Genomic DNA, 26,661 nt, shown 5'->3' with positions numbered 1-26,661 from the left:
CGCCATAATATGAGTTGCAGTCAAACAACAGGACCATGGAATGATTCCATTCAAAAGTCATCACCAAATGCGTTACGACATTTACCCCACTGGGAGGCGTGACAATCAATTCCTGTTCCATAGAACGCAGTTGGCCGCATCTACACTTGCACTTCCCCGTTCGGCTGAAACCGACGATGTCTGTCCTGGGGGAGCAAAAGATGTGAAAACCACAGAGTGAAATATCCGTGCCGTATGGAGGACATTTCAGAGTTTCCCAGCCAAATCGCCGAAGTGTACGCTTCGTCCGATTGGCAGCGAGGGGGTGGGCATTATCGTGCAACTGGATGATTCCGTCCGACAGCAGTGCTACAGCCAGAGCGCAAACGACAAAGCCAACAGTGGAAACATCTCACATCTCACCCAGCCAAAGAAATCCAGAGCTGTTAACTTATGTTCCGACAAAGTCACCATGACCTCTTTTAACTGCAGGGGCCCTCCGTCCTATTTCCCGAGCGTGACACAAACAACCAGTGCGCAGCGCTATGAGACACTTTGCAGAAACTGCGGCGCGCCATGAAGTCAAAACGCCCAGGAATGCGGTGTTAGGTTTTCATTTGACTACCCCTTATAAATAAAATCCGACAAGTGGTACGATTTAGGCAACTCTCCCCTAGAACTCGTTCCAGGAGCCAGCATATGTGAAATTATATGAAGATTCGACGAAAACAGTGAAAAGAAAGACCACAGAACTTCTACGCCAGTCCCTGGTGAAGGAAATAATCAAAAACTTACAAACACTGGCTGCTGCAGCGCCAAGCCCTTACAGCTAACCAAAAATTCTCAGACAAGACATTCCTCTAGTGGCCTATTGTAAGCAGCACAGGTACAGCTATGTACCAGCTGGTACATCATCTAAGGGCAGTATTAAGCACCTAGGTACATGTCAGGATCACATCAGAAACACTGTAAATTTCATTCACTGGATCGAAGATCTACGAATTAATAACCAGGACCTTATCAGGTCGTCTCCCTCTTCACCAGAATTCCGCTTTCTGATTCCTTCAAATCGATCAGCGAAAAATACAGCTCTAAAATGACTAACCTTCTCGAATTCGTTCTCACATCTACACTCACTCTCTCTCTTTAGCGGCTGCTCTTGTGCACGAACTGGTGGCGTCGCTATGGGGTGCCTCTTTCACCTGTTGCGGCAGGTTTATTCGTGGAAAATTTCGAAGAGAAGGTTCTGAAAAAACTGCACTTAGCCCACATGATTTTTCAGACACGTTTATAGCACATTTGTGATTTTATTACACAGGAATGAAAGACTAGGAGTTTAAGCCTCTGAGCTCTCTCCATCCCAGCATAAAATTCACTATAGAAATAGAATGGCGAACTACGCTTTTAAACGTCCAAGTCAAGCGCAAATCGGACGGCATTATGAGACACAGCATGTACAGGAAAGCCACGCATGCTACTTTTTATCTCGTCGCCTCCAGCTGTTATCTTTCACAGCGTGAGGGTCTGCTACGAAGGTGGTCCATAGGGTCCGTGCAAAACCTGACGAACAAACCATGCCAAGGAAGCCTAGCCACACCAAGTAATATTCGAGAAGAATGGATGCGGCAGAGAACAAATCCAAATGGCTTTCACGCAGATGGTAGAGACCCAGTAAATATAACACGACGAGGAGATAAAAAATGGCGCATGTGCTGTATGCCGGCAGAGTATAGAACAAAATCGACAGAGTATTGATTTGTCGTAACATTACGGGATCAAGGCTTCAATAGGTAGCGAGTTGACAACTAAATACTGCAGTGATGCGCACCTAGAAAGAGGACTTGTGGCGGGACGATGCGCAGTGCGAAGAACGAATGAAACTCCAGTCAGAAGCGTCATGCTACCGGCTTTGTCCTTAGCATGCGTTTCAGGAAGTGCGCAGGACATTTAACATTGACTTCAATTTTAGTTTTGGTATGATGAAAGTACTTCGCCTCAGTAGCGATCATTAGGAGTGGCACGAAGGACACAAGACAAGCGACAGTGACAGTTTTTGGGCACATGAATTTATTCAGCGGTAGCCAGAAGCATAAACAGTGGTCCAATAAGGCGCTTACGCGTGCGTTGCCAGCTATCGCCTTAGGCGACGTTCGTGAGTGTGGCGTCAGGCAAGGAGCACGCTGCCGACGCCACAAAGTATGCTTCGGTCCTCTGTTCGCAGAACACAGTCCCTTTCAGAGGTGTTAATATGCGCCAAAACAGAGAAAAATGTGTAGTAAACATAGGCTCTAAATGCGTAACTGAGGAGCTATGAGCACTTATTCGTCTTCGATACTGTGAAATGTATCTCCTCTTCTGCAGGCTGTTCAGTTTCCGTATTTTTGGAGGAGGTATTACGGAACAAAAGAAGAAGAAAAATCCAATAAACCAGTGCTCGAGTTCATAACTGAAGAGCTATGAACACTTGTTCGTCTTCCACGCTGTCAAAGACATCTCTCAGACTCAACAAGTACCCATAGCTCTTAAGGTGTTCAGTTTAGAGCCCACGTTTACTAGAACATTTTCCTTGTTTTGGTCCTCTGAAAGTTGCCTACGCAACAATTCTTCGCAGCAGCAGTACCAGCACATAGATTCTGCTGTCAGAGCTATGAGAACTGTTTTCTCTTCTAGCTTCCAACACGATTGCTTCCCGACAAGGGTCCGTTACCTCGGTTTAATATGTCTTCCCCGTTTCATCATCCCTGAATGTTTGGAACATCATCACGGAATCGCGCTTTATATGAAACTGTTTCTCAAGAAACGATAACTGGAATAGTCTAACATCGAATGTGATACACGTTTGAAATTTCAACGTCTAAATGCCAAATTATTATATTACACGCAACGTCAGTACAGAAATCACTAAAAGTGACAATATCGTACATTAAGTGATGTTTGATGCTGTTATGGTGGTGGTATGAGCTCCGTAATAAATGGAAGGTGCTCGCAGAGAACCGTGTCAATAGCTCACGGTGCAATTACGTGCAGCCACACGCCTCCTACAAGCTTCGAAAATGCTTTTGGGAATACAAGCTGGGAGATCCAAGTGGTCAGTCAATAGAGTTAGCTTCCTGTTGTTGAAGATATTACTTCACTAAAGGAGTCCTTTGTGCCTCACGGCACATTAAATTGTCCGCGGGCATCGCTTTCTGTCTTGTGGGCCCCTACCACCACGGCACAGCGCGTCCCCAGGTTGCGGTTAGGGGATACGGCCTTCAGATATGAAGGGTAGCTGCGAATACAAAAAATAAGCAGTCGCGGACAGCCGGTGGGGAGCAGGCGATGGCGTGATGAACCATCTCTGTTTCTTCTCCTCTTACTATCAAATCTATTCATCAAGAATCAGCAACATTAATGGGCATGGGTCCCTTTTAAGTAAAATATTCCGGAGGTAAACTAGGTTCCCATTCGCATCTCCGGGCGGAACCTACTTCGAAGAGATTCAGCACGAAAGGAACTTTCTAGTTGGGAACATGGAACGTTAAAAGTTTGAACAGGCCAGGAACGTTCCAGACATTATTAGACGAATTAGATATATACGATGTAGACATTACAGCTATTCAAGAAACTCGGTTGCAGGGGGAGGGTAGCATAAAGAGGGGTAACTATACATTTTTCTATAGGGGTGCGGAAGCTCACAGCTTCGGAACAGATTTCGCAGTACAGAGAAAAGTGCTTCACGCAATCAGAGACATAAGGTTCATTAGTGACCGACTATCAGTTATAGTGTTGTCCGGCAGGTGGAATAGACTAGTAGTAATTAATGAACACGCACCAACTGAGGACACTGAAGAGGTTGTTAAAGACGGCTTTTATGAAGAACTAGATCAACTGTGGGATGAGTTCTCCTCGTAAGAGACAAAATTAATCACAGGTGAATTTAATGCGAAGATAGGGAAGGAGGAAGCATTCCGGCCTACAATTGGGAAAGAAAGTTTGCATAACATTTCGAATGATAATGGCACAAGGGTGGGTAATTTTGCTGTTTCAAAGGACATGAGTGTTGAGAGCACATTCAAAAGGAAGGACACTCATAAAGCAACTTGGGTCTCTCCGGATGGACACACCCGGAACCTAATTGATCATGTTCTTGTAGATCGGAGATGGCACACTAGTATAGAAAATGTTAGGACTTTCACGGGAGCAGACTGCGATTCCGATGATTTTCTTGCAGTTGCCCAAGTTCACCAACATTTGGGAACTTTACCTAGACATAAATGGGTACAGGAAGGAGGTTCAAGGCTAGGACAAATGCACTTCGAGGGGATGCCGGGGGAATACTGACAGACCCCAGTGCTATATTAAGTAAATGGAGGGCGTATTTTGAGCATCTATTAAAAGTATACCTGGAAGCAGGAAATGAGCAGGCATACGAAATACATACAGCAGAACCCCAGATACCTGAGCCAACGTTAAACGAAGTAAGACATGCAATCAACAAATTGAAAAACCATAAAGCACCAGAATCAGATTGCATAACTGCAGAATTAGTTAAAAATGGGGGACAAAATTGGTGGAAGTAGTTCACAAAGAGATAACTGAAGTATGGAACTCAGATGATACCTGAAGAGTGGCAGAAGTCGATTCTGATCCTAATTTTTAAGAAGGGTGACAAAATAGATTGTAGTAATTATAGAGGGATATCGCTATTACCATTATGTTCCAAAATTTTCTCGAATATTCTGCTAAGCAGGCTCATACCATACGCAGATGAAATTGTGAGCTATTACCAAGCTGGCTTTCGGAAGAATAGATCAACTGTAGACCAAATATTCACCCTGCGTCAAATATTGGAAAAGAAATGGGAATACAATAAACCAGTTCATAATCTGTTCATAGATTTTACAAAAGCATATGTTTCAGTATTGCAATCAAAATTGTACAGAATTCTTTTGGAACTTGGAATACCAAAGAAGTATGTTAGACTTATAGAAGCGAGTTTGAAAAACACAAAAGGAGTGTACGCGTGGGGAAATTGGAGTCAGAAGAATTTGTAATAAAGAACGGACTTAAGCAGGACATTCCCTGTCTCCGCTACTTTTTAATTTAGTCCTAGAATATATTGTACGAATGGGAGCATATAATTCAGAGTGTGTGGAGTTAAATGGAAATATTAAGATATTAGGGTATGCAGACGATCTAATCATCATTAGCGATAGGAAAGAATCTGTAACAGCAAATGCGAATGCGTTAATCAAGGCTAGTGAAGATGTAGGCCTAAGGATAAGTGAAGACGAAACTAAATACCTGGTTACTACTAGAATGACAACAGCAGTAGATCAGGAAATGTTAAGAGTTGGAGACATGCAATTTGAAAAAGTGAACACATTTAAGTATCTAGGCGTGGACATCACTTCGAGAAATGAAATTGAATCCGAACTGAAGAAGAGAATATACAAAATTATTATTCTTCCAGCTATGCTGTATGGGTGTGAGACTTGGTCTCTCACTGTGCAAAATAAAAACCCGTTTGGAGTATTTGAAAACAAAATTTTGAGGAAAATTTTCGGAGCAAAAAGGGATGACATTAGCGGAGTGTGGCGAAAACTGCATAACGAAGAGGTTCACGAACTCTATTCAAGCCCTAACGTAATCAGTATTATTAAATTACGTAGGCTGCGATGGGGCGGGTAACGTAGCTCGAATGGATGAGGGCAGGGCAGCGCGCAGAGTACTGGTAGGGCACTTAGAGGGAAAACGTCCTGTGGGGAGACCGAGGCGTAGATGGGAGGACAATGTGAAGGCTGATTTGAGGAGCCTAGGTATTGAAGGTGAATGGAAGGAAATAGCCAGGGGCAGATGGCGAAAATACGTTGCTGCGGTAATGGACTCTTGAGTCCGGTATGACCAGTGTGTGTGTGTGTGTGGGGGGGGGGGGGGGGGGGGGGCAATCGCTTTCGCGGCTGGTTGATGGATTTATGGGGTTTCTGCTTCGCGGCAAATCAAAACACGCCTCAAGTTCTCTGTTACCTCCCTCCTTCCCTCCCCCCCTCTCTCTCACCTCACCTCCCCACCCCCCCCCCCTCTCTCTCTCTCTCTCTCTCTCTCTCTCTCTCTCTCTCTCTCTCCCTCCCTACAGAACGTGAAAGGCTGAGAGCACGGCAGCTGGAGGCGGCGATCCCTGGCAGAGGGCTGTATTATTCAAGGCGGACAGAGGGCTGCCTGGCGGCAGGTCAATCCCAGATCTGAAGGGAAGCGCGCTGGGAGGACGCGGCAGTAATAAAACACCGCAATCCGCAGGCAGCCTTGTCCAGTGCCGGACTCGAGACCCCTGGTAAATCCACAGCACCTCTGGCTTGTTATCTATCTTCACAATTCAAGTTGTCTATTCCGTCGCTGGTCGAGGACGGCCTGCCAGCTCACTTGTAGATACAATGACTCCTTCATGATTTCCAAAGCCCAAAAGGCAAATTAATTTTAAAGTCCTTCGTAACAGCCTTCATCAAATTTTCTTCTCAGACGACTGTCTAAATTCAGTGCAGATATCCTTATTCAGTGATGTCCAGTTTAGGTCATTTTAAGCCAGAAACATTGTTACGTTACACGAAATCTTTAGACAAATTGTCCTTAAGGGAAAAATCTCAAAACTCATTTTTTTTTCTCCTGTTTATCCCACAGCTAATAAGTAAAGCATACAACGAACGTGTAACAGATTTCTGCATGTCTTTCGCACGACTATAGTACATACATAAATGTAACAAATGCTGCTTTGGTACTATACGCTTCCTAAGCGTTTTCGAGAAATCGAAGTTCAAAGTTTTAGGAATCCGCTTGAAAGTCTCTCGGGCATGCAGCCGGATTGATTTATCGTTGTAGAACGAAGTTTCGACAGTGGACGTGACATTATCATCAGGATGCTCCTGACTGACAGATGTGCCGGCCATGGTGATGGAGTCGACTGGCGGTCCTCAGTCTGCGCTCTGTCTTCGCCGTGATGATGATGATGATGATGATGATGACTGGTTCGTGGGGCGCTCAACTGCGCGGTCAACAGCGCCTGTACAAAGTCCCAGTTTCTACACAGTCCAATATTTTACACAATCCAATCGAGCACTGACACTAATGATGATGATTATGATGATGATAACATAAACACCGAGTCCCCGGGCGGAGTAAATCCCCAGACAGGCCAGGAATCGAATCCGGGACCCCGTGATCCAGAGGCAGCAAAGCTAGCCACTTGACCATGAGCTGCGGACTGTCTTCACCGTGCTCGGTGTTCCGTTTCCGCTGTGTCTGGATAGTTTTCAGTGCCGAAGCCCACGCTTCACTAAGTTGAAATCCATTGTCCTTGTTGATGAGGTTCTCATGTAGCCAGATTTCTATTGCCTCATTGTATAGGCCCACACAGTCCCAATAGTGGGATGTGCTATGCAAAATTTTTGTATCCTCTTACTTCATTCTGTGGCTGGTTTCAAGGCAATGTTTAGCAGTTTTTGTAGCCTTTCGGAGGTCAGCGTGTCGTTTGTATTCCGTGCACCTTTCTTCAATTGTGCGAATGGTTTATCCGACACATGCGTTCTGGCACTCACATAGTACGTAATACACTCCAGATTTAAGGAGTCCCAGGTCGTATTTTATTGTCCCTGAATCGGATTTGGTCTTTGCCGGCTTCGTTGTTGGTTGTGGTGTGGTCTTTTGCTTGAAAGCACATCGAATCTGGAGGTCGCTATATGTTCTCTGGAACACGTCCCTGAACTGCTCCAGTTCCGGTTTTACGCTTTCTTTGTCGGAAATCACACGAGCTCGGTGGACTAGCTCGTTTAGCACTCCTTCCATTTATAAATGGCTGATGACAGCCAGGGGCGAGAAGGTACTGGTCCGTGTGGCTTTTCTCCTGATAGACGCTTTGTTTCAGTTTTCCAACCGGTTGAAGAAAGGTGCATGGAACATGAACGGCACACCAACCTCTACACAGCCTACAAAATCAGCAGTTGCTGAGCAACGAAGTGAAATACGAAGAAGAAAAACAAAAATTTAGTAATTAAGATGTATAAGACATCCCAGTATTGGGACTTCGTATACAAAGGAGGCTATCGAAATCCGACTACTTGAGAACCTCATCAACTAGGAAAATGGATTCCAACTTAGTCAAGCGGGGACTCCGGCACTGAAAATTATCCAAGCGCAACGGAAACGGAACACCGAGCCCAGCGAAGGGGGAGCACAGACTGAGGTCCGCAACTCCACTCCCGAGCGCTAGCTACTCCCACTACCGCGGTCGGTACACTAACTGGTCCGCACACGGGGTCAATGAAGTGGGAAAGACGGGAAGACGACCGGTATACATACCGCACCGACTGCTCCAGGACGTCTGTCACCTGGAGTAACCTGACGATAATGATGGCACGTTACACCGTAGAAAATTCGTTCTCCAACCATTAATCTATGCGGCTGCATGCTACAGAGGCTTTCAAGCGGCATATTTGCCGGGAAAGCCTAGGAATACACTTTTAGGAGCCTGCTTAATTACATACCAGAGCGCACCCGTCGAGCAACGGCATTAGCACGCCCGGCTAAGGTGGGAAACTATTGAGGTTCCACCAATAACTGCACCAGATTAATGATGATAATAATAATAATAATAATAATAGGATACATAATTCGTTGTAACGAGACAAGTATTTGATGAAAAATGATAAAAAAATGATTTGACTCAAACGCAGTACGTGAAACAACTGCTGTTAAATGCATTATTGTTAATATTTCTTCAGTCAGTGGTGATAACGGGCTTACAAGGCTCACTCACCCACTGTGTACGTATTTTAAGTGACAGTGGGATTAATGGTACGGACCGTGGAAGACTTGTCCACTACTCTAGAAAGAACCAACCGCGCTGGTTCAGGTTACTGACCTGCGGTGCTGAGGCCGGGGCTGGAAGTGAACTTGGCGACGTCGACGATCTTGACGGCGAACTGCTGGCTGGTCTGCCGGTGGATGCAGCGCCGCACCACGCTGAACGGCCCCCTGTGGGCAGAGAGAGAGAGACGAGTGGTGAGTCACGGCCACTGCAGCACCTGCTTGCATCCTATCACATCGACTGCAGATACTCCTTAGCTCTCCCTCAAAACGACTGTCTCCTTCAAGTGGACTAATCTGTTCACCATTTGTCCTGCACTAATCCAATGTTTAGGTTTCGCTGCTGGTCTGCTACATCCCTCACATAAAAAGTCCTTCGAACTGGCGAAGCGCAAACACCTTGTTGCATGACATTCATCTCTCCGCATGATTTACGAGGGTAATCCCAAAAGTAAGGTTTCCTATTTTTTTATAAGTACAAAGACCTGTTTATTTCTACAATGGTTTACACCAGTTTACAGCTTTAACATTTAGCTATTTTTCGACAAAATCACCATTTCTGTCGATGCATTTTTGCAGACGCCGTGGCAGTTTTTGTATGCCCATGTCATACCAGCTCGCCGCCATGCTGTTCAGAATGTTATGAACCTCCTCTTTCACATCGTCGTCGGAACTGAATCGCTTTCCGGCCAAATGCTCTTTTAACCTAGGGAGCAGGTGATAGTCACTAGGCACCAAAGTCACTAAACAGTGTTATGAAAGAAACTGAAAAATATGCAAAACAGTGCGAAAACAAAGTGGTGATACACATTGTCAAGCTAGAGAGATTATAGGTCAGAAGATAACAATCTAGTTGTGTCGCATGTAAAAAATGCCTTACACGTAATTATCTTGAACTGAAAGTAATGTTTCATTTTGTGAATAACAACGAAGCGAATGTCATTAAAAGTGACCATAGGTTCAAGTTCAGGCGTCTGTCACTATGAATAAAAACTTGCAGGAGGAGGAAATTTTTGATGAATATTTTTCGATCGATGAAATGATGACAGGGTCGACCCTCCTTGGACAATTTTTTAAAGGAAACTTGTCAGATTTAGGTACACATTTTAGACTTTGTCTGATACTAACGGCTATTGTTATAATCTTTTTCTGTAGGAAGAATGTCCCTGAAAAATTCTCAACCTTCGCGAACTCCACTGTGAAAAGAATACTTGACTCTGTCGTTCCCCTAAAAGACGTGCCATTTCTACTAAAAATGTAAACGATGCGATTCTGTGCGGCAGCTACAAGAAGACAGAACAAGAACGCTAACTGCCCTTCGAAAGCAGAGCAGATGTCTGCCTGTTCGACACACACAACCAAGTCAGCGTAAAATGGAATGACAACACTTGTGTAACAACGGCAAGAAATTTTGATCTAATTGTGCCTCAGGTATCAGTTTCTAGACGATAGACGGAATAAAAATAAAAGTAGCTCACCCAACAGCCATATCTTGTGAGACAGTAAAGCAAATATATGGCAGACGTAGTCCACCATGACTTGTGTTTGGAAGAAAACATATGTCCGTAGTTCGTGGGAAAAATGGTATACTCCAATTTTCATTACAATTGCTGACATAGCTTTGACATACTGGACAAAAACGTATCTCAAGAGACCACAAGTATCAAGGATATTCGAAGGAACATTGCCACCTCATATCTAAAATAGAAGAAGATGCTTAGGCAGACCAGTGCCATCAGAGAAATCTAGCAACAAAGTTCTCAGTGGTGTGTGTTGGATGGTAGAAGTCACTTTGTTGGAAAAAAGAGGAAAGCAGATGTCCGTTCTAAAATTTTTCGAGCAAAGCAGTAACATTTTGTACTAAAAGTTACGTAACTTTATTGGACTGCTCATTTTCCGTAGATTTCATAAATAAGCGTATTTTCCATTTTCTACCAATAAGGCGAAGGCCTCAGACGCGGCCAACCGAGTCAGCTCGTAAGTGTCAGGTAGCTTGTACACAGCATAAGATGGAGGCTAAGATATTTTGGTTCACAAACACCTCATTTATGAGAAAACAACCCTTAAAGATCAGACATGCAATCGACTAAAAACTGACGAGATCGATAAATAATTGAGAAATGAACATTTTTTCGTTATCATATGGGGTGAAAACGTGTATTTTTATAGAAATCGAGGAACAGTTCTTTTTTCACTGCCGCTTATGTATCCGTAAGGTAAACGCTGTGCAATGAAAGCTCCATTTGCGTAACGACCAAGGGATCTGCCCAGGGATCAGAGAACCTGTGTTCTATTTAGAAGGACATTCATTTTTTATTTGTCTTTTTCCGTTTCGGAATTGATAGCAACAGGACGGTCAATAAGGTAAGTAAATCAATAAATAATAACAACGAAGTACGCAAATAAATTTCTGGAACGGCTTGGTTTAGTAAAGAAAAATTTAATCCTGGACGCTTCACAATTGTCTCATTTACTCACTCTGTTACATGTCCTCAATTTCCTTCGAACAACTAGATGGATAATACTTGCCATACACACATTCAAAGCAAATAAACTCCCGACACCAAGAACATCCAGCGAATGCCATCTTCGAGCCATTACATTGTTCCTTTCGAAGATTCGGCAGAAAACAAACTTGGTTTATATTTGAAAATATTCGTTTTTTGGGAATTAATTTTGATGTGTACCACGCATGTAATAGCATTGCCTGAAAAACAGGTGCTGAAAGTTGATGATGAATTATGGTGTGAATCGTTAATGGGTCAGCGCGGTAGTGCAATTCCCGCTGCGTTTGCTGATGCAGATTTAAATCGTAAGCCTCAAAATAAAATTTTTAATTTGGCGACAAAAATAAACATATGTGGCCGTTACACAGACTTGCAGTTTGTCACTATTACTTCAAAACTTGTTGTCAGCAACATAAGGTTTCATAATGTTCTCAAGATATATTTTAATTTTAATTTGTCAGTTTACCGGATTCGGAGCAAGTGACGCAAACTTTTCTAAGAATCTGGTTAAACGATAAATCTCTTCTGCACTTCGAGGATTAAATTCATTATTAGTTGCTGTTAATTACAGAAAAACTTCAGGCAATAATCATCCCGACGCTGTGATGGAATATTGCGCTATGCAGGATTGCGTTATTTTATGTATACTACCACTGCAACCCGGGCTCTTTTTCCTTCCTTGCGCGACAACGTGACCGAATGCTCATCTTCGCACTCCTTACTGGGCATTGTTTTTATACAACGAAGCATAATTTTAATTCGTTACTAATTTGAGAAAGTTATTTCCCTATTATTATTCCTCCTGATTTAGTCTGTTGACCTTATTAACCCCCCCCCCCCCCCAGTTCCTACCAGTTTCGAGAAAGAAAAAAAAACTGTACTTGGAAATCGAATCAAGTTTTCTCTGCTCATCAGCCGAATGCCTGGGTCGTTACGGCAGCGGAGCTTTCGTTGCACAGCGGTAACTGCATCGGTTCAACAGCGACTGTCAAAAAGTTTCTTTCCTGGATTTCTAGCAAAATACGCGTTCTTGCACCCCATATATAACGATGTACAATGCACAGTTTCAATTATCTATCGGTCTCATCTGTTCTGAGTCGATTTCGCGTAATGAATTTTAGGGGTGTTTTTCTAAAAATCGGGAGGAGGAGGAGGGAGGGGGCTGAGCTAAGTTATCTTAGTGTCTTTCATTTCAGGTTGAACACAAACGATTTGGCAAATATGAGCCGAATCGGTTGGCGGTGGCTGAGGGCTTCGTAAGTACTGTGACCTAACTGATGTTTCCATTAATAGCTGTTTTGTGACATTTATATCAATAATAATCAGATTAGAGATTTCTTACTAAGTTTAATAACTTGTAGGTCTGTAGGTTACAATCAGTAACTTTCACATATACAATTACCAATTTATATATTTTTGTGTCACAGCAAATCAATTTCAACTTCACCTGTAATTTATTTTAGACCTTTTAACACTTTGCTGAACAATTTTAATGAAATTCAGAAATTATCGCCATTTTGTCGCAAATGTATTTAGTAATATCAGAAGAATATGGAGGAGTGATCCCTGGACGGGAGTGATGCCTGGACTAGGCGGATAGTTATGTGGCCCATACGCACAACCACTGAATTCTTCTGAAAATAAATATACTTCTAGTTCACCTGATTTAGGAATTGAAAGTGATGAAGGCAGACGGTAAATCAGTAAAGATACTCTTGTACGAACGTTTTTGCTACAGTTGAAAAGAACACAATATCAGAAACTATCAAGAGGAGATATTTAAAAATATTTCTGCTCTTCTTCTTGCTTTAAAGGGTAACTGAAGATTTTTGATGCAGTTCAGTAAATAAAACATGGAACTGAAGAAACGCCTACTGTAAACCCAGGAAAACTTAGCGAAAATAGCTGAACAACTTGCATGTGCGAGTCAGAGAAACAAAGATGTTGAAAATATATATGTACGCACATGTACAAAAAACAAAATTTTCTAACGGACTCCTAGTTAATCTGTCAAGTGAAGCGACAGAAAGTTGTGTCCAGAGGAATGAGTAACTTTGAAGACAGATTACAGGATCTCCAGTGCACAAAAATAATAAAGTCTGATTACTTTCTTCATACACAAAAATCTGGTGTATTTTTCTGGGTAATTTATTTACTGTTCTGAAGCTAAGCTACTGTCAGTGACAGAAACAGCTGCAGTATATTGTCTGATAACGCGTGTTTTTAAGAATATTTGATAGCTTGTTTTAATCAGTTCTTGTCCAGAAAAGTGCATTAAACTGATAAAAAAATTGAAGTGAATGACCTGCAGTTTAATAGTTCCAGCCCATCACTACAAGGCTTCCAACTGTCATCCTGCGAAAACATTCTGTTGGCACCCACCTACATAGGGAGAAATGATCATCACGATAAAATAAGAGAAATAGGGGCTCGCACAGAAAAATTCGAGTGCTTGTTTTTTCCGCGTGCCGTTCGAGAGTGGAAAGCTAGAGAGACAGCTTGAAGGTGGTTCACTGAAATCTCTGCGAGGCACTTTATTGTGAATAGCCGAGTAATCACGTACACGTGTACTGCAAAAATCCAAAATAAAGCCCAAAGTCAGGTTCCAAGAAAAACTGTAACTGACGAACGTAACTGTGCGAGCCACTTCAAAGATCCCGGTAAAATAATGTCATAGTATTTCAAAGGGGAAGAACGCAAAGTTTAGAGTTTTAACGTCCCTTTACGCCGAGGTCGAGCACTGCCTCGATTTGGATAAGAATAATGTACGCAATCGACCAAGAGCTTTGCTGAACAAACCACCCTAGCATAGGATTTATCTTTCATCTTTCGCACTGAAGAAAGCCCATGTAACTGGAGAATGACGCAAAGTCAGTGAAATTTATAGGAAGGTTATCAAAACGTGTGCATAATTATACACCAGTATTCCTAACATCTATTTCTTGCAGAAACATAGAGAACATAATGACATTCTTGGTGGAAAAACTTCTCAACAACTTCAGAGAAAAAGAAACGCACTAGTGTGAAACAGTTCGTTTTATTCACACATTATAGCTTGAAAACAACAGATTCTTGTGATCAGGCGAATATGAATATTTCGTGCTCATAGGTTTACAGAAGTTGTTAGAACCGCCGTTTAGTCCCACCCAAACACTTTCACATATTTTGTATGTTTAATATACCGGCACATATTATTTCTGCATAAACACTTAAGCTCAAAAGCGTAAACGGCAACTAACAACTCTTATTATTTGTCGCAGTCTTCCTCTCTGGTTGACGGCGAGAAGGAACAGACTTGGGAAGTTTTACAACTAACATAGGTGTAGTGGCACTTCCTCTTTCAATTAGAGTTAATAATAAATTCTGCATCGTAATCAACAGTTTAGTTACTTTTTTAACTTTCAAAATGGTAACAGTAAACCGAGCACGAATCGCATCAGCGGTAAAATATTTATATGCTCTCTCCGCCACCCCTTCCCCTCTATCCCGTCCCCCTACCGCCAACCACATCATCCGCCAGTCTCTGAAGCAACGTTGATGGCAACCCTCGGTGAAATGTCCAGCTGTCAATTTATACGGTGTGACTTCACGAACACCTTACCAGAGTTAATAATATTTTAGCGCAAAAACCCAGTATGTTATACTAGAAGGCAAATACTCAACAAAAAGTATCATCGGATGTGCAGTAGGAAGCAGGACAGGACCGATAATGCGCCCGTAGTCAAAATATATAAAGGATACATTAAAAAGGGTCAGAGTTTTTTTTTCAGGTCGTTTATTGATGACTCCGTTTTCTGCCTGGTATCTTTGCTGGATGACTGGAAAGGAATATGACCCACTCTCGCCTAGTGAGGTGGCGCACACTGGAATCGTATTCGCGAGGACGATTGTTCAAGTCACCAACCAGCAATCCAGATTTAGGTTCCCCGTGGTTTTCCTAAATCGCTGCTGGAAAATGCTGAGATGGTATCTTTGAAATAGCACGGCCGATTCCCTTCCCCAGCCGCTGAACACTTCGAGCTTGTGCACCGTCTCTAATGACCTCGTCGTCGATGGGGCATTTAATACTTATCTTTCCTTTTAAACGAAACTCAGAGGAATTTCGTCTGGTATGCCGAATACTCACACTCTTTAAATGTGGTTCTACGCCAGATAATGTCAACAGCAAAGGGAAATCCCATTACAAGATTAGTGTTAAGCTTCAATGTAACCTCCAGTACACCATCTGAAGGTGGGCCTGACGACATTTGGAAACCGGTTCACGGAATACAGGACTATTTCAAGAAAGTTACTGGTTGCAGTTTTCCGTATTATATAGAATAAACACTCTCAGATTCTCAAACATATATAATGAGTAAGCTCAATCTGAGAAATAACATTCAAGAAAAAAAAATTATATACTTCACGCCATTTCCGAGCTCATTAGCATTAAAGCAAGCCAATCAGGCCGTTGCGCATGCAAATTCAAGCGGGCCACTAGATACAGTTAGTGTCAGTTGTTCTCACGGCGTATGTAGTGGCGCACGAGACTGCTCGCGCTTTTGCTCAAGTTAGACCCTTAATATAGCTCCATGTCCACTTCTCGCATCGCTCTCATTTTCCGTTTTAGGAAACCAAACAAAAAAAACACGTTTGGCGACACCATTTGTGGCGGGCCGCCTGAACTTGCGCGTGCAACCGCCTGACTGGCCAAATTTAATGCTAATTAACTCGGAAACGGCGTGATGTATCGAGTTATTTTTCATAACTATTACACCTTAGCACAACCTACATCGCAAAATTCTTCAAGCTTTTCACACTCTTTCTGATCACCCTGTATATGACATAGATGCCGTGAGAAAAGATGAGAGACAGCGAGGCGCACATTTAACTACATAAATCGTTTTCTTACACGTCATACACTTACTTTATAGAAGTCGTTTTGTCCACTTCATGCTTACGCATGGATCCTACGCCTCATACATACGCAGGTTTAAGTGTAAAATAGATAAATAGATGCCCGCTGTGTGTATGTACGTATGGGGGGGGGGGGGGGGGGGGAAGAGGATGCTCAAGTTGGAATCCCGTAACACTTCATTGTAGGAGCACATATTCCGATAATGAACACTGCAGATCCGTTGTTCGAGGAAGTACACGTACGGAAAGCAGCGCTCGAGAGAGGCGTGTGAAGTTTTACGGCGTGTTGCATATATTCACTCACGAAAGGAACTGCAGAGACTTATCACTGCTAGGTGTGCAACATGATACTCTGAGGACGACGACGTGTAAAGGAGGCAGGAAATTCGAACGCCTGCCACTGCAAGGGAGCTACGCAGACAGCGCGGACAGACGACTCCGCGCTCGTGTAACGGGAGTCACAATCCCTGAAGTGCAGTGTGATCTTCTGAGCCGTCTCTCTCAGCCTCTGACATGTGGTTCTCTGCGGGAAACCATGGCCACACCGAGAGGGGCAGAGGTTGCACAAAAATATCGGAACTCGGCGAGAAATGCTTGCTTGAACAAAAGCGCAAATGCTAGCCAAGCGTGCAGGTTTATCTGCTGCATTTGACCAGCAACGTCTCCTACGCAGTGTCCTGAATACGTTTTCAGTTGTGGTAAGAACAGTGTTCTGTGTAGTTGTGAATGCATTATATCGGAGCGAAGTAATTTCGAAGGTGGGCAGATTGTTGCTACTCAGTGTTCGGTGTTTCAAGAAATACCGCAGCGAAGATTTATACTGCATACAGAGAAAGTGTAAAGACATCATCAACTAACTCACCACGGAGAGGAATGCGTGCATTGAGTGATCTTCGCAGACGATCATTGAAGAGGATTTCGAGAAAAAGTACGACGACGACAGCTGCGAAAGACACGGCTGAACTGAATTTCGCAATCGCGAATCACGAAGAGAGGATCCATAAGAATGGAAATGCGGGACGATCTGGAATTCAAAAACCACGGATCAGTGATGTAAACGTCCGTAACAGGAAAACGTGGTGTCGAAGCTATAAAACGTGTACAAATGAGCAATGGAAGAATGTCATTTGATCGGATGAGTCTTGTTTCACACTGTTTGCAATTTACGACAGAGTTTACGTCCCACGAATGAACCATGGAGAGCATACGGTGATGATTTGAGCAGCCATATCGTGATATTCCAAGGGTCGCATTAATGCCAAGGATTATGTGACCATTTTGGCGGATCAAGTCCATGCTCCGGTACAATGTTAATTCTCCAGTGGTGGTGGTGGTGGTGGTGGTGGTTGTGATGCGTTCGAAGACGACAGTGCCCCTCTTCACACAGCTCGCATCGTCCGGGAATCTTGCTGTGACCGTGGGGATGAAGTGTAGCATCTCTCCTGACCACCACAGCCATCAGGTCTCAAATATTATTACTGAGCTTTAAGGTCTACTTTGGAAAGAAAGGTGCTTTATCGCTACCCCCGTTTTATCTGAAGTTATCATTCTTTTGCAGAAAAGTTGTTATGAGATTCTTTTGAAACATTACAGGACCTCTCTGTATCTATTCAGAGATGACTGGAAACTGTTTTGAATGCCAACAGGTTCACTACAACCTATTAGGCATGGTAATGTGATGTGTTTCCGGTATCTCCGTACTTTTGCCCAAGCCCTGTAGCTTCGAGCGAACTCAGAATGAAGCATAGCACTGCGAGGAGAGATGGTTTGAACTAATATTCCTGGTCCGTACCAGATGTATTTATCCATATCTGATCGCTTCACAGTTTAGTGCAGCAATATTACAGACATCGACTTCAGTGGTTAGACATTAGGCTCTTGTCAACCGCTTGTTGCTGAAACTCATCACTGTAGAAAAATCTGCATGCATTTGGAGGACCTATTGTGTGCTAAGTCATGGTCGCGTAAAAACACAAGGTTGATTTATAAAAATTAGTTGCTGTGTGTTAACGAAATTATTGAAATTATTACAATGTCACAAAAAAAGGAAGTAAGTGTAGTATATTTAATTCATTAACATACACTGGTGAGCAACAATTTTTTACCACTCCCCATCGCGAGGCTGAATAGTGCTTGGTGTGGCGATCTGTGGCACATCTGAAGACTGAGTGCAATGCTGGTGTAGGCACAAGAGTTTCGCGTCAGAGGTCCGGCGAACATTGCTGAATATAGGGCTCCGCAGCATGATGTTCGATGCTTTCAACGGCAATCCGACTCTGCTGTGACGGTTCTAGGGTCCAAAAATGGTTCAAATGGCTCTGAGCACTATGGGACTTACCAGCTATGGTCATCAGTCCCCTAGAACTTAGAACTACATAAACCTAACTAACATAAGGACATCACGGAACACCCAGTCATCACGAGGCAGAGAAAATCCCTGACCCCGCCGGGAATCGAACCCGGGAACCCGAGCGCGGGAAGCAAGAACACTGCCGCACGACCACGAGCTGCGGACTTCTAGGGTCCAGACCATGCAATAGAAGAGGGGGCGACTTTAACCTACTGGGACTACATTGGGACGTCTACGAGTTCATAGCGGGGTACAGCCAGACAGTCGTGCGAAGTACTTTTGAACTCGTTTTCTGAAAACTGTCTTCAGCAGCTAGTTCGGCATCCCGTATGCGATGGACATGTTTATAATTTACAGTTACAAACGGGCCAGACCTTATCGACAGCGACAGTGTAGACGCGGGTATTACAGATGACGAAGTCATTAAGCAGCTATGGTTAGGAAAGTTAATAAATCAATCAGGAAGGTTAAGGGAGTGTTTCTGAAAGAAAAACCGGACAAGCAGTTGTCAGCATCTCACTTTAACAGTGAATCGACTTCACTTAATTCCAGTAATATGGACGTAGAGACATTATGGGCAAAGTTTAAAAAGATGCAACTCGCGGTCTGGAGAACGGCGGGCCTAGTAAGTGGATTAAAGACGTAAAAGACCCACCCCGGCAGTTACACTCTCGGTTCACAAGAGAGCGCGCAGATGACGACAGGCAAAGATTTGCAGAGATTCGTGTGTCTGTGAAAATGTCTACGCGCGAAGCATACAACTATCCCCACCATCATACCTTAGAAAAAGATCTGCCCGAGAATCCGAGTAAATTCTGCTCGTATATGAAATCGCTTTGCGGGTCTAAGGTTTTCATCCAGTCACTCGTTCACCAGTCTGGTGCGGCAACAGAAGATAAGAAAAATGAAGCTGAAGTTGTAGACTTTGCCTTCAAGATATCTTTCAGGCAGGAAAATCGTACAAACGTACTGTCGTTTGACCATTGAACAGACTCCTATATGGACGACATACTAATAAACATCCCAGACGTGGAGGAACAACCTAAGGAATTGAGAACAAGTAAGTCGCCAGGTCCAGATGGAATCCCACTTCGGTTTTACAGAAAATACTCTACGAATTGTACTTTTACTTAGCTTGCATTTATCGCAAAATTTCTCGCTCAGCGCAAAGTCCCAAACGACTGAAAATAGGCGCCCGTGACTCTGGTCTATACCAAGGATAAAAGGACTGTCGCGCAAACTTCGGTTCGCTGCAGAATATTTGAACGTATTCCAGTTCGAATGTAATAAATTTCCCACAGACCGAGACGCTTGTGTCCACGGATCCTACATAGGGATAAATAATCATAACAATAAAGTAAGAGAAAACACAGCTCGCACGGGAAGATTTAAATGTTCGTTTTTTCCCCGCGTGCTTTTCGATACTATTACGGCAGGGAAGTAGCTTGAACGTGGTTAGATGAACCCTCTGCCAGGCACTTAATTGTGAACTGGAGAGTATTCATGTAGATATACCGATATCAGCTGGAATGAGGCCGTGCCTAGAAGAACAGCATGGCGTTCAAATTGATGAATGTATTCGTGGACTAAATTAAGCACATCGAGCACGCGCGAGGACCGGGTTCACACCAGGTCGATACAGAAAATCCAGTTGTAACTGTGAGAGCTCTTCTTTTGCCCCGGAGCACAAAACTCGAGTGTGTAACGTGACGCGGCGCCGGTCAGCCGTGGCGGGCAGTGCGGCGAGCCGGGCCGGCAGGTAACGGGCGCCGACCGGAGCGAGGTGGAGCGGCCTCTTCATTATGCGCCGCATAATCCGATAAACGCGGCGGTGCGTGCCGCCCCGGCACCGGCCACCAGAGCGGGCCGCGCTGTGAAATTCGACCCGCGGTGTTAAATGTTGGCCGGTAGCGGCGTAAAGGGATTAGCCGACCACACGGCCGCTGCACAACACGTGTCGCGCCCCGGTGATGCGACAACCCAATCGTTCCCCACGGCTCGTTACCGACTTAAACTAATTTGGGACTCGGGGAAGCGGCAGGATGTGAAGGTGTGCAAACTGCAACGGATTCAGTGCTGACCTGCGCACAGTAGTTCCTGGGCAAGTGGTCTCTCGAACAGAGAAGTAATTGCATGGCTGAGACGGTGAACTTCGGAGTCCTTATATACTGAGGTGACACATCTCATGGTATACCACCTCATACCTTGTCGGGCCACCTTTCGCCCGGCGTAGAGCAGCCACTCGATGTGACGTGGACTCAAAAAATCGTTGGAAGACTCTTGCAGAAATATTGTGTCATCCTGCCTTTACAGCCGTCCATAACTGCTGAAGTATTGACGGTGCAGGATTTTGAACACGAACTGACTTCTGGATTATGTATATAAATGTTCGAAGCGATTCACGTCGGGCTATGTGGGTGGTCAAATCATTCGCTCGAACTGTCCAGAATGTTCTTCAAACCAATCGCGAACAATTGAGGGCCGATGAAACGGCGCATTGTCATCCGTAAAAATACCATCGTTGTTTGGGAACATGAAGTCCACTAGCGGCTGCAAATCGTCTCCAAGTAGCCGAACATAACCGCTTCCAGTCAATGATGGGTTCAGTTGAACCAGAGGACCCAGTCCATTCCATGCAAACACAGGCCACAGCTTGCACTGTGCCTTGTTGAAAACTTGTGACTGACCATGGCTTCGTGGCGTCTGCGCCACACTCGAATCCTACCAGCACCCATTACAAACTCGAAACAGGGCTCATCTGATCAGGCCACAGTTTTCCAATCGTCTAGAGTCGAACCCATATGGTCACGAGACAAGGAGAGCTGTTGCAGGGATGGTTAGCAAAGGCACTCGCTTCGCTTGTCTGCTGCCATAATCCATAAAAGCCAAATTTCGCCACACAGCCCTAATGGATACATTCGTCGTACGTCCCACATTGATTTCCGCGGTCATTTCACGCAGTGTACCTCGTCTGTCAGCACCGACAAATCTACGTAAATGCCGTTGCTCTCGGTCATAAAGCGAAGGCCGTCGGTCACTGCGTTGCCCGTGGTGAGAGGTAATACTTGAAATAAGGTATTCTCGGCACGCTAATAACACTGTCTATCGCGGTATACTGAATTTTCTAATTATTTCCAAAATGAAATGCCGCAGCGTCTACTTCCTGCTATCATTACGCGTTGAAAATCTTAATTCTCATCATACAGCTATAATCACCTCGAAAACCTTTTTCACATGAATCTCCTGAATACAAACGACAGCTCCGCCAATGCACTGATTTTCTAATAGGGTGTGTGATCAAGGAGAGCAATGTATGCTCTGCAACGTGCTCCCATTCGGGAAGTAAGGTTGGTAAGGAGCTGTTGTGTTACAAAACAATAGGTAAACGACTGTTGAGTCCACAACGAATAGATCTTGCCTGTACGTGACTGTTGCGAAGAATTTATTTTGTCTGTGATGTCATCGTAGTAAAGTACGCGCAAGAGCGTGATTACTACAAATTAACTTTGTCTAAATTTATAAACTTTTGTTAGGCATAAATGCATTCAGCTAGGTCATTGATGTGCTTGTCATATACACATATTTGTCTGAATATAAATAAAAACCGGCATGAAACTGAAATAAAAAAAATAAAAAAATGGAAGATATCGCCTCATGTGAGTCATAAATATGCTCGGAATTATAGAAATCTCCAGACAGAGGAAAGCTCGCACCGAAAGAAACCAAAAGGCTAAAAGATCCAGTTCTGAACAAATGCGAGAGCTACGGCAGCGTTGGAATGAAATGGAAGAACGGCACAAAGCGATGACGTAGCTGGCCTCGGGCACACAGCGGCAGCTCCAGTCACAAACTTGTGATTCGTCTCTTGTGTAACCATCTGCAAAACTTACGTACGAAAGTAAATTTCTCATGATGTGCCAGTGCCAGTGCCAAATAACATCGCTCGATGAAACTAGGGTATACATACAAGAACTGCTACATCTACATCTACATCTACATACATACTCCGCAATCCACCATACGGTGCGTGGCGGAGGGTACCTACAGTAAAGTACAGAAGAATATTGAAAGAAAAACGCAATGAGACGAACAGAAATTACACTTTTTTCTAAGACAATTACACTGAAATGGCTGTGATTTGTGATGGTGCTCAGGACATTACAGAATGCGAGAAATGATTTTCTAATAGGGTGTGTGATCAAGGAGAGCAATATATGCTCTGCAACGTGCTCCCATTCGGGAAGTAAGGTTGGTAAGGAGCTGTTGTGTTACAAACATCTCTGTAGATCCCTTCCGTAATACCCAAGAGGTTGTATAACGTACCTTAATACATTCTCGTAAGAAGTGCGATTAGTCTTGGTGACTGAGTCGACCCTTCTCACCTAAGTACGATATGGCACTTTACATGTATTTTGCGTTATTGTCAAATTCGTCAATATATATTTAGTTTACGAAATACGTATATTGGAAGAGGATGATATCTTATGAAATCCGAATAATGCTCTTCTGTTCTTGGAAGGATTATACTTTGCTTGCAATTATTATTACCAATGCCAAAGAACGCAATACGGAACTCAAATGTAGCTGCGCATTTAGTGTTTCTTCTTTCCCGAGTGTAAGGATTGTCATTTTACAGAGAACTTAACCATTTGAAAATATATTCGTAATTGGGAAGGGAATGACTTTTGGCTCAGGTCAGTGTTCTCGAGTTTAAATCTCAAAATTTGAGACTATGTGCACTGACTAACAACTATGTACTGTTCGACGTTGCACAGCGAACAGTTCCAGTGTATGGTGGAACAGTGTGGGAGAGGTTATAAAAGAGAGTGAAGGTATTACTATCGGCAAATCCTTGACAACCAAATTTTCACGGGCCTGTAAAATTCTGGAAATCGCATATCAACATTCACACTGTCTAGGCATACTAAGATTAGGCCAAAGAATGGTACAAAGGAAATGGAAACACCATAAACATGACATGCGTAGACCACTGTTAAAACTAATACTAATTAACAAGCTCAAATTCAGTTCCTCAAATGAATTGCAAGATATGAAACAAGAAAGGTGTTTAAGTTAGTAGAAAGCATCAAATAGATACAAAGCTAGATAGTTTTCTCTAATGATACTAATTAACTTAATAGTGCCATTTTTGTGTAATGGCGACTCGGTAGCGAGATCATGAGAAACTGAGTATAACAAATGGGAGGACAAGCGCGTTGCAAAATATCGTATACTTATTTTAAGGAACCAACCCAGCACTCACCTCAAATGATTTGGGGACATCACTAGAAATCAATATAGTACGACGGTAGTTACAACTCGGCAACTTCCGAATACGAATCCAGTTCACTAACTATTACGTTACCACGATCGGCAACACTTCACGATAGTATTTTGGAAGATAAAAATAATTTCTCCATCTGACCGTGCTACGTAGAGGCACGCAGCTGTATTTGTTTTTTTACTTTCATGATGCTGGTCGCTCATATAACATATACTACCCACTTAGGGAAGTTCCCTCAGCAGATGTTTCTGGGGAAAAAACAAAATCAGATCTATATCGATTCAGTGAAGTAAGTCCACTAACGGATAGCTGATAATCACCGGTATCCTACCATACTACGTAATCTACGTTACTACGTCGGTTATTAATGACGCGTGACTAGGGCCTCTCGTCTGGTAGACCATTCGCCGGGTGCAAGTATTTCGATTTGACGCCACTTCGACGACTTGCGCGTCTATGGGGATGAAATGATGATGATTAGGACAACGCAACACTCAGTCCCTGAGCGGAGAAAATCTCCGACCCAGCCGTGAATCAAACACGGGCCCTTAGGATTGACATTCTGTCGGGCTGACCACTCAGCTACCGGGGGCGGACACCACGTCGGTGAAATCACGTTAACAGTGCATATCAAACGCAAACTGAACGTAGAGCGTACCAACTATAACTAGTCAGTCACGGTCAATTTGTGAGTCGCAAGCGCTGTAAAAGGAAACAAAACAAAATTAATTGCACAGATTCACTTGATTTTACGAACGTGGTGAAAGGTATGGCATGGTTCCAGTGATTATTGGCTACCGATGCAAGGACGAACCTTGTTGAATATATATGTAGGGTGAGCCACCTAACGTTACCGCTGGATATATTTCGTAAACCACATAAAATACTGACGAATCGATTCCACAGACCGAACGTGAGGAGAGGGGCTAGTGTAATTGGTTAATAAAAATCATAAAAAATGCACGGAAGTATGTTTTTTAACACAAACCTAAAGTTGACGCTTGAGTTCCACTCCTCCGCTATTCGATCGTGTGTTTCGGAGAGCACCGAATTACGTAGGGATCCAAAGGGAACGGTGATGGACCTTAGGTACAGAAGAGACTGGAACAGCACATTACGTCCACATGCTAACACCTTTTTATTGGTCTTTTTCACTGACGCACATGTACATTACCATGAGGGGTGAGGTACACGTACACACGTGGTTTCCGTTTTAAATTACGGAGTGGAATAGAGTGTGTTCCGACATGTCAGGCCAATAGATGTTCAATGTGGTGGGCATCATTTGCTGCACACAATTGCAATCTCTGGCGTAATGAATGTCGTACACGCCGCAGTACATCTAGTGTAATGTCGCCGCAGGCTGCCACAATACGTTGTTTCATATCCTCTGGGGTTGTAGGCACATCACGGTACACATTCTCCTTTAACGTACCCCACAGAAAGACGTTCAGAGGTGTAAGATCAGGAGAACGGGCTGGCCATTTGATGCGTCCTCCACGTCCTATGACACACCCGTCGAACGTGTACCTCACCCCTCATGGTAATGTACATGTGCGTCAGTGAAAAAGACCAATAAAAAGGTGTTAGCATGTGGACGTAATGTGCTGTTCCAGACTCTTCTGTACCTAAGGTCCATCACCATTCCCTTTGGATCCCTACGTAATTCGGTGCTCTCCGATACACACGATCGAACAGCGGAGGAGTGGTACTCAAGCGTCAACTTTAGGCTACAATATCTCCGGATGTAATTAACATTTTATAATGGAACAAACGGCACTGATTACGTATTTGTTTATATGTTCAGATGTGCTAACAAAACTAACGGGGTTCCATTTAAAAAACGTAGGTTTGTGTTAAAAAACATACTTCGGTGCATTTTTTTATGGTTTGTATTAACCAATTACACTAGGCCCTCTCCTCACGTTCGGTCTGTGGAATCTATTCGTCAGTATTTGATGTGGTTTACGAAATATATCCAGCGGTAATGTTAGGTGACTCACCCTGTGTATATATGTGTGTGTATATATATCACCTCCTCTTAATACGGCAATAGTCAACCATGAATTACCACTAACAACCTCTGTAGTGGTACAAGGAAGTTGAATCTTGCAACCAACAAAAGTAATTGGTCCTTGAAGTAGTTCTTGTTGTCCAGTCTCATTTGGAGTAATTGAAAAACTATCAACACTCTTGTATACAGGCATTCTGCTCTTGCGTCTGTATGCGGTACAGGAGGAGGACATACAGACGCAAGAGCAGAATGCCTGTATACAAGAGTGTTGATAGTTTTTCAATTACTCCAAATGAGACTGGACAACAAGAACTACTTCAAGGACCAATTACTTTTGTTGGTTGCAAGATTCAATTTTCTCGTACCACTACAGAGGTTGTTACATTACGTTTGTTGGTTGCAAGATTCAATTTTCTCGTACCACTACAGAGGTTGTTAGTGGTAATTCATGGTTGACTATTGCTGTATTAAGAGGAGGTGATTCACCACTAGGAGGACTGGAGAGCTATAATGAGAGAGATATTATATCTTTTCGTACATTTGCAATTGGTGTTATACCAAACAGGAATTATGATACCTGTGTAGTGATAACAGACAAGCCGTTTTCATTATACACCAGGAACAGGAGGAAGATTAATGCAAACGAGAAATTAAATATATGGACCAAGATTAGTGGTGTTTTGACTAAATATATTGTTGTTCAAGGAGACATTACTCTGTATTACCATTCATAATAAACGAACCATCCTTATCTATTCTGAGAAATTTTTTTTAAAAGAAAGAATACTAAAGA

General features: G+C 43.4%; 1 protein-coding gene across 1 annotated transcript in view; it reads right to left on the bottom strand.

Moving 5' to 3' along the window:
• The window catches only part of LOC124593828 (peripheral plasma membrane protein CASK-like), a 703,051-nt gene extending 682,668 nt beyond the window's left edge, over nucleotides 1-20,383 (bottom strand). Inside the window, exons 1-2 of the mRNA XM_047132179.1 lie at nucleotides 20,277-20,383; nucleotides 8,873-8,985 (exon numbers count right to left, since the gene is read on the bottom strand). Of these exons, the coding sequence (XP_046988135.1) occupies nucleotides 8,873-8,985; nucleotides 20,277-20,383 (220 nt within the window). The remainder of the gene's footprint in view (nucleotides 1-8,872; nucleotides 8,986-20,276) is intronic.
• Nucleotides 20,384-26,661: the final 6,278 nt, after the last annotated feature.

This window comes from Schistocerca americana, chromosome 1, assembly GCF_021461395.2.
Source record: "Schistocerca americana isolate TAMUIC-IGC-003095 chromosome 1, iqSchAmer2.1, whole genome shotgun sequence".
NCBI lineage: Eukaryota > Metazoa > Arthropoda > Insecta > Orthoptera > Acrididae > Schistocerca > Schistocerca americana.
Note: the sequence above shows the minus strand (reverse complement) of the source record. Positions and strands in the feature narration are given on the sequence as shown.